The sequence below is a fragment of the Pomacea canaliculata genome, linkage group LG7 (assembly GCF_003073045.1).
Source record: "Pomacea canaliculata isolate SZHN2017 linkage group LG7, ASM307304v1, whole genome shotgun sequence".
Taxonomy (NCBI): Eukaryota; Metazoa; Mollusca; class Gastropoda; order Architaenioglossa; family Ampullariidae; genus Pomacea; species Pomacea canaliculata.
In genome coordinates this window covers 21091155-21100547 of record NC_037596.1, presented here as the reverse complement: position 1 = coordinate 21100547, position 9393 = coordinate 21091155, and the positions used below count along the sequence as shown (strand labels likewise).

Sequence of the window (9393 nt, the reverse complement as noted above, 5' to 3'; positions counted from 1 at the left end):
CAGGTGTGTTCTGTGTGTTTGTGTGTTTGTGTGTTCTCTGTGTGTGCGACTGTCTGTTCTGTCGGATGTGTATCCTTTTGCAACGAAAGATAAATCACTATTTCAGACTTCGTCATCGTAATTCTCTTCCTTTAGTTATCATTATAACTGTCCACCATTGCTGTACTATCACTACCCACTATTACCAAAACCACAATCACCACATCTCCACTACGGCTATCACCTGTCACTAATGCAGTGAGGACTGGCTGTCCTGGGTTCACATCTCGTCAATGTTTTTCTTTCTTCATGTAGCGTCTGTGTACACAGCCGATCTCATTCCGTACACACCAGTTCCTCCCACCCTGTGGTCCCACTCCAGACACAGATGACTTCTTGAATCCCGTGGTGCACCTGACAGACACAATGTCTGGTACCTGTACCTCCTGGTGCTGGGATTGCTCAGTGTTATGTCTGTTAACATTTATTTTTCATGTCTGACAAGATTGTTGAGTAATCCTGCATGTATATGTGTCATTAAACTTATTTTAAAACATTTGATGAATGCTTGGGTGGGAGAGAAACAAGAAACAGATAAATGTTGACAGATCGCAAGTAATTTGTGTGTGTGTGTGTGTGTGAGAGAGAGCTTCTGATTTTAAAATGAGAGACTCCACGATCATGTATCATAAAGGTTAGGGTTCAGGCAAGGATGAGTCAGTTTTGCTGCTAATTTGTGTTTCCTTCTTAGTCTTCCCCTTTGTCGTGTCAGGTATCCATGGTTTTCCTCGTTAGTGGCATTGAGTTCTGATCAGACTTGTTACAAGAGTGTATTGTTGCAAGAGTGAATTGTATTAACACAAACACCTGTTGAGTTGAGGCTGGGTCTCACTTCCTCTTTCTGAGTTAATAAATGTTAAAGTTTTTGAGTTTGAAAAAATTATCTTGAAATGTTTGTGTTTGCATATAAAGATTATTGTCTGTTGTATCAATCATATTATAATAAATGTGAATTACAAGATAGATATAACTTGATGTGCCGTATGATTAAATTAAACCTGAAAAATTGGTAGATGTTAATAAGTTTTTCGTTCTGTTCAGTTTTTAAAATTTTTGTGCATACTTGTGTGTTAAGTTATATCATAAAATATTATTTTAAATTTAAAGGTTAATCATTTTTCCTTTGTTTTTATTGCATCATTAGGGATAACAGTCATCAAACGCAAGTCTTTAGCAACATGCAAGTTGATAGTTAAGCCTTCTAAGAAAAAAATAGAAAATATTGGAAGAAAACTCGATGAATGCTTTATTTCAAAAGGACGTTTATTGCATGAATACAAATTATAGTAGAGCATTGAGTGGGACCATTAACTCACCTCATATACTCAGTAGTCTTTCAAAGACATACAATATAATACAAATTACTAACCCTATACACTGAACTCTACTCTCACGGGAAAAAATTGTAGCAGCCTGCTCTGTCATCACGATATTAGTATTTCTTGAAACAAGAGAAGATTTAGAAGGAAAATTATCTCGCCAGACAACCAGACATCTTCACACCAGTCCACATTATCCTCGTCATCTTGATTGCTGATTAGTCGCAGTGTGACCTTTGACACTGCATAGCATTTAATGTTGTTTCCTCCTGTGGCCTTGTGTCACTGAATGTCTCGTCTATAGCAAGTCCTCAACATCCGGAGTCAGGGCCAAGGGTCAAAGTCAACATTCATTATTTTGCACAATACTTTGAATGTAAACAATATAACATCTGAAAGCAATATTTATTTTTGTCGATAAGGTGGAAAATAAACGAAAGATTTGCGATATGAATGCCTGATGTCGACAGAATATTTTTCAAACAGCTTTATGAAACAGTTTAATACACATTGCCATCCTCTTCCTCTCGGTTGGACAGGTCTGAAAAAAATGTACAGCTGTCTGTCTACATGCATCTTAGTAAACTTTATCACTAATAACTGCTTAATGAATCACACACAATAAATGTGTGGAAGTGACACACAGATGACATTTTGGTAAATGATTAAAATATGTGTCACTAGATAATAATTTGTTTTAAATACATTTGTCCATGTTCTCTAATTTTATCATTATAGTCTTCTACATTTTAGCTTTAACATTTCTCGATTGTTCTCAAAATTAAGAAAATTACATAGACTGACATTCATGTTTATTTTTTTGGTATATTCGTTCCTTATTTGCTCACCTCTTGGTGTGACTCCCGGCGTAGCCTTCACCTGAAGCTCTGTGTAGTGATGTTCTTCAGATGGTGTAGAAGTTGTGTCATAGGTGTTCTCTGGTGAAATCAGTCAAACTAAATGTGGTAAATGATCATTCTGCATATATTACAACACAAGTTTTTAAACTAATGGCTAAGCAATTACTTTTTATGTCGAAGCAGACTTCATAAGACCTGAGGACAGCAATGCTTGTATAGACACTATAAGTAAGGTCCAGCAAGTCCCAACAAAACTGAGCATTGCTTTCTCTTTCAAACCCTTTCTGTCTGTGCTTGCGTGCTGGATTGGATATGTTTGTGTCTGTGTGTATGTGTTCTGTCACATAGACCACAATTACACGGTGTCATTGTTAAATATGTTCAATATTTTACCTGCCAGTCTCAGGGTGTTCTGATACACGTTTATTGCTGACAGAGTTCTAGTCGTGGCATCCTCTGTCCTGCCTCTGACATGGAGGTCTTCATAGTCTTGGTTATCAACAGGGGGCGTGAGATGCGTGTACAGTGGAGGTTCTTTGATGACTGAAGATGAATTTTAAAAATATATTTAAGTAAATAATATCAATCTCTCTGAGCAACTATCCGGTGTTAAGCTTCTGATACACATTAGAAGAAGCTAAACAGTTTTTCCTTCCAAGAGTACATTGGCCATGATGAGGTAGAACGGAAATCTTTGGAACAATTCTAACACGCGATACATACAATTGGAGAAAACTGACAAAAGAAAATCTTGAATGATATTTCTCATTCCTTTTACTAAAAAAAAACTTTGTTTGTTTTAGTCAAACTGTTTCCATTGAAGAAAGAGTTGTATTACAAGCACTTCACTGCGACTGAATAAAATACAGATGTGATCGCAGAGAAGAATAGTGATGTGAATATCATAGCGAAGGGAAAAAAAAATATTTTAAGCTCTCGTCTGGCGTCATTGCTGCATCAAGCACGTACTTATTTTGTTTATTTATTATTGCAAAGGAAAACAACATTGAGAAAGTAAAATAAGAAATGAGATGAAGAGAACTATTTTTAAAGAAATGTATCAGGCTGACTATTACTGTTGCTGTAAGAACGAATTCAGTCAATTTAAAACTCACCATCGTCATTTTCTGTCTGGCACTCAGCTGTTTCCTGTGGTATTTCTGATAACAACGAGACAACATGAATCATTTAAAAACACCTGATTGCAAAAATATTTTCACTATTATGAGGCATTGATGTTAACGATAATTTTTCTTTGCTGTCTTTGTCTCTTGCAATTAACGAACATTTTGTGTCATGAAGCCAGAAGCGTGTGGGAATTACACACGGGTACTTTAGATTGAGTTTGTGATTTTTTACATGTCTTATATTTTGAAACAAGTGCAGGAGCCCATTAAAACATAATATTCATTTTTTTTTTTACAGAGATATTAACATTGTCTACAAGCCTTTTGACACATTACTTTATAAACCAGAAAATATTATCTTTAACACTTTTATTTAAGGAAAAACAGAGAAAAAGGAGGTGAGCAGAAAAGATGAAGTGTTAAGGGGCAAGTAATTCAAAAAGAAATGTACTTACTATTTAACTTTTGTTTTCGTTGCCTGATGTAAATAAAGAGAAAAATGGCAATGATGGCGATAACAACCATAACAACTATGACCCCGATGATTGGTCCGATGACAGCCGGTGCAGATGATGAGACATTTGTTGTTCCCGGGACATCGCTGACATTCTCGGTCGCTTGTATGTGGAGATAAAATATTGCATGTAACTCTTGATTAGTTAATATTATGTTAATAGTTACAAGTAGCTACTGATTGCTTACCATTTTGTTAATAGTTACATGAAACTATTCATTAGACTGGTGTCAATGTATTCTGTAAAAAAAATAGAAGAGAAAGAATTATATTTCTTGTTATCCAAACGTTTAAAAAGACCGGGTTAGGGTTAAGAATACCTTAGTTACAAAAAACAAACAAACAAAAAAAAACAACAAGAACCATCATCATGCGATGTATACCGCAAATGTTACTTTTTAAATAATTTTGAATAATTTACAAAATTACAAGCACTTTCTTTGTTTACAATGATTAAACAATGTTTACCAATTATCGTCATTTTTTAGAATAGATATAAACATTAGATATACACATTTCCATAAGCTGCTTTTCTCCATTTTGTGATTTTATTCGAAGATTTCGCGCCCACCTCTGAATATAGGTATTTCCGAAAAACTTCGTATAACTAGCAAACTCTTATCTTTACCTTACTCAAAAATCAATGTTTTGTCATTACTCTCAAATCCGTAACCTGAATGATGCTAAATGCATTTTTCAATAAGTGTTTAAAGGTGTGATAAAAATGTTTATTCTTTGTACTCGTTCTATTCTACAACACACATAGATCGCCTCCACAGCAGGAAATACGCTTTATCAATTATGATGTTGTTGTATTTGTTGTTGTTGTTGTTGTTGTTGTTGTTGTTATTATATATGATATAATAGCCATCCGATAATAAATCAAATGAAAATCTTGTACATGCAACCAGCAGAGTGTAGTTGATGGAGGTGTAGACACGCCCAGCCCATGTCACGTGACACGTGAACTGTGTGCCGTTGTCCTCCCGCTGTACGTTAGTCTTCACCAGCTTCTCACTGTCTCGTCCCTCCCATCTCACTGTGGCTGGAGGACTGGCGGTGTTTGTCGTCTGACATGTACAGGACAGGTCTCCTCCTCTCACCACCGAGTGTGGACACGTGGTTGTTACGTCACCGGGTTCCACTGTATCTAACATTGATAAATCAAATATATATATATAAACTATTTTAGCTCAAACCTTATGTTTAAGGAGAAAGCTCATTTCAAACATTTCACTTCTTTATGATAAATGTTTAATGTGGAACAAAGTTGGACTTAAAAAGGTGTAGAATACAATTTTGATAGGCAATGAAGAATTTGCATAATTTATAATGCTAAGAACTTGTCAGCACTTCCTTTTTATGAAACCTTAACGACATTTTCAGGAGCTTTTTGTGGGAGACAATACTAATTCCTTATTGCTTGCCTGAGTTTAGGTACATGTTTTCTATCCTAAATAACATTATGAACAAAATCTCTTATTTTCAATCAACAGTTCTTTATACCATTGAAAATGATTTAAGGTTAGCTGGCAGAATATTTTAATATATCGTTTTAGTATAATAAATGTTAATTGCTTATGTCTAAAAGCCATCATATCAAAAGAATTGTAAAAGTCAAAAACTGTCGCCATCGATGAAAAAGCATGGCAGACCTAGTGTCAGTTGCTGAGAAAAGGCTGTAGTAGCAGGAGGAGACACAGAAATGCTGTAGGTGTACAGTCCCCCGGCTTGTGGCAGAGCTTGTGTGAACGAACACAGCTCACGACTGGCATCGAACCCTCCTAGTGTCTGCTGCTTAGAAAACATGTCCACAGTAATTGTGATAAGTTGGCATATTAAAGGCAAACTTGAAAAATTTGTTCTATAGAAAAAGACAAACACTTCTAATTTGTATGATTTGTAAACAAAGACAATACGATATCTTTCTTTTGCTACCAGAAACATAAGAAAGAAGTGGAAAATCAAAAGAACCGAAAAAAACCCCTTTAAATTTCATGAGTACTTTTTTGTTGTTGCTTGAAAGCTTTTATCGTTAAAACTATCGACCCCGTAACCCACAAGACCATGTTACCCCATCGTTCCGTGTCCATGTACAGGTGTAGATGTTATCAGAGGAGAAAGCTTGTTGTACACGACATGAACCTGACACAGTCCAGTCCACAGGGTTGGTGGTCACGTGACACTCACTGAGCACAGAGTGACCTGCAATACAAGCACTGTGATGTAGATACACAAAAGACAGTCTGATTACTATAAACGCATAGTGTAATACAGGTACAACTGCCTGATTCAACACGTGTTTATAGATGTAAGGGGACTTGTGTTTGTTGACGGTTAAATTTTGATTCCGCTGTAATGACATCAAGGGACTACATCAGCATTGCCTTTCAATCTTTCTTCAGGAACCTGGAATTCACTGTATTTGCAGACATGACTATTGCTAAATGCGTCACAGCTGTCTGTCTGTCTACTGTGATAGACAAGTTACACCTGTCTGTCTGTCAGTCTATTATGAACAACACAAGATCAGCGCCATCCGTCACATTCTGTCTACACACTACCAACACTCTTGTCTATGTGTTTGTATTATTCAGACTTCATTACTGCAACTGCTTGCTTGCTTGCTGCCCTGTATACCTTCTTCACAAACTCCAGAAAGTACAGAACTCTGCTGCAGTCTGGTGCTTACAGCAGGACACGTGACCATCCACCCCTCTCCTTAGTATTTTACACTGGCCTCCCTTAAGTTCTGGATCCAGTACAAACTGTCCGTGCTGTGTTTTAATGTCTTTGCTGGAACCTGCCCTGATTAATTCTCTGGACTGCTCTTCCCTCACATCCCAGCTACACAACTCAGCCCCTCGTGTGATGATCGTCTCCTTATTCTTCCTGTCATCCAAACAACAACAACAACAACAACAACAACAACAACAACAGCAACAACTACATATGGCCACAGGATGTTTAGTTTTTGTGCAGCGAAACAATGGAACTCTCCTTTTCATACCCACCACTAACCACTATTGAATCCTTTACACTTGCACTGAACAAACACATTTTCCGTAAACATGACTCCTAACTGGCTATCCCATAATGCTCGTCCTTTGTCACACCCTTCCTTTTTGCAATATCATGTTACTCTCAGCTCTTGTTCTTGTTATTTGATTCCTTTTTGTGTTTTCTGTATTTGAATTAATTCTTCGTTTAGTATGGGTTTTTTAATAGCTCATATGTTATTTGTTTGTTTTCCTCTCCCTTGTATGCTGTCCATGTTTTGTTTTTGTTTTTAAACACTAAGAGCTTGCTCCTTAGGAATGTATCCGCTTGACAAGTTTTACATTATTATTATTATTAAGGATGAACTTTTCGCAGCTACCACGTATGTTCGTTCCTTAGGGCTGTCTTTTCATTTAGAACACAATTTATTGTATTTTTTTATTTTATTTATTTTATTTATTTATTTATTTTGGCAACCGCTATGAGGGGTTGTTTCCAGTGTCGCCTCCACCTCGTCAAGCATAACATTTGTCTACCTGCTCATTGGCTGTTATTTATAGGCAAAACTCTTCATAGTTTATCTTCTTTCAACATTAATTTCTCTTTAAGCACACACACACTTTATAGTAACAGACCTCTGTAGGAACACCAATTTTATTATCAGTGTACAGAGATGTGGTCTGCACTGCAAACTTAGAGCTGTTGACTTTGGTAGGTTTGCAGCGAGGACAGCATCTACTTCCTGCTCAGAGATTATTTATCTCAACTCTTGTTTATTTTGAGAATACATTACTCCGACTTCGTAGCATGCTTCTCTTATTTGGTTTTGTTCAATACAGAGCACTAGACCCTGGCTTTGTGTAAGATAAGCCAAACAAAGGAAGAAACAAGTCTGACCTTATTATTATTTATTAGTAGTCTTAAGAACAAAAATCAACTGAAGACCAGGGACAGTGGGGAAAGAGACCAGGCGATGTAGTCATCACTATCAAATACAAACAAGTACTATATACATACATATGAACACACTAACATTTAGCAGAGATAAGAATGTGGTAGAGAAGGAACCACTTATACTTATATACAGAGGCTATCTTGGTGGTTTCAGTGTTGTCCTCATTGAGAGTTATTAGTAGTAGAAGTATTGAGGCAATAACAAACATAACTACACGTAATAAGCTTCTGCTTTTCCCTGTTTCATGTACTTCAACATTAATTGAACTATTGACTGGCACAGAAAAGTGGTCAACGTAGGCATAAGAAAGATTTTAAAAAACTTTAAAAGTATCGATACACATGGATTTAAGGACATGGGCAGCTGATGGACGTGGTGACTGCAGATGTTTGTTTATATTTTGAAAAAAACATGTTTGATATGTTTGACGTTATCTCGACAGTGTGACACATTTCGATATTAACATTTTCATGTTTAACTTTCATCAGGTTTGATATATTTATAACTCACATGCCGATGTTGACTTACGTTTGATGACGAGAGTACAGGAGTCTGTGGAGCTCCTCGCTTTTTCTTGACACGTGACCGTGAGACGCGCGTGACGTCGGTAATCAGGGACAAGGGTCAGCTGACTCTCCGTGGACATCGGTGACCTGCTGAGTCTGTAGTCGTTGTATAAGTCATCTCTACAGGTACCGGCAGCACTACACTCTCCGATGCTGACTCCATCACTTCGTCGCCAGACAACATCAAGATCTGCACTGGTGATGTCTCCACACGTGACTGGAGCAGGTGAGTCTTCAAATATTTGGAGCTCGGTGTTGGTGCAGTTAATTATTCTTACCTCTGAAAAACAGACGACATGAGAGAAAAAAAAGACAACAACAAAACTTCAGTCAACGTATACCACAGAAACCACAGAAACTAGAAAAATCAGGGTTTATCGTTGTTTCAACTCCTTGCTGTGGCAGACGTCTGTCATCATTCTAAATTACTCCACACAGACGCTGCACCAAAGTTTCTGTTTCAATAGCAAGTAAAACAAAGGTCACTGAGATCACCCTCTCAAAAAGTTCATAGGACCCAGTGTACCGCAACACAAATTTTATCACTCAGTTACTAAATTAGTCTATCAGTGATACTACTTCGACAGACCTTTTCACCAGGTCTATACTCGCATTTACATATTTTTACCTACATTCAGCGACACTAAGGAGGAACAGGGGCAGGATTTAGTGTTTTACGCCGAGACAGCAACTAAGTTATATCAATTGAGACATTTGGTATACTAATCTATCTCTATAGTAACCTGACAATTGTCAACAACAAACATGATACCAACCTAGGGACCTGTGAAGGTAGTATGTCAGCAAAACCAATGTCAGCTGATGAAAAGCGATGTTAGGTTTGACAGCTGAGCTTGACAACATTGGCATTGTGTGCGACCCTGCACGGTCCATTGATACCATAGTAACCTGGGTTTCAAGCCTGTCCAACCACAGAACAAAGTCACTCACCCACAGGCATCCACGCATAAACAGTCATGAATAATTAGTAGATGACACACATTCTAAAGAGT

General features: G+C 37.2%; 1 protein-coding gene across 3 annotated transcripts; it reads right to left on the bottom strand.

The window, feature by feature from the left end:
* Positions 1–1284: 1284 nt before the first annotated feature.
* LOC112568982 lies at positions 1285–9393 on the bottom strand. Of its 3 annotated transcripts, none has more exons than XM_025246600.1 (10): positions 9157–9393; positions 8343–8660; positions 5934–6064; positions 5515–5656; positions 4761–5009; positions 3801–3962; positions 3334–3378; positions 2612–2761; positions 2207–2296; positions 1285–1899 (listed from the first exon to the last, which is right to left on the bottom strand). In XM_025246600.1, the coding sequence occupies exons 1-10, from the start codon at positions 9347–9349 to the stop codon at positions 1859–1861; spliced, it is 1521 nt and encodes a 506-aa protein (XP_025102385.1). In that variant the 5' UTR covers positions 9350–9393; the 3' UTR covers positions 1285–1858. The 3 variants fall into 3 exon arrangements, with proteins under 3 accessions (XP_025102385.1, XP_025102386.1, XP_025102387.1); XM_025246601.1 differs by having other exon boundaries at positions 1286–1899; positions 5515–5653; positions 9157–9390; XM_025246602.1 differs by having other exon boundaries at positions 1296–1899; positions 4761–5003; positions 9157–9366.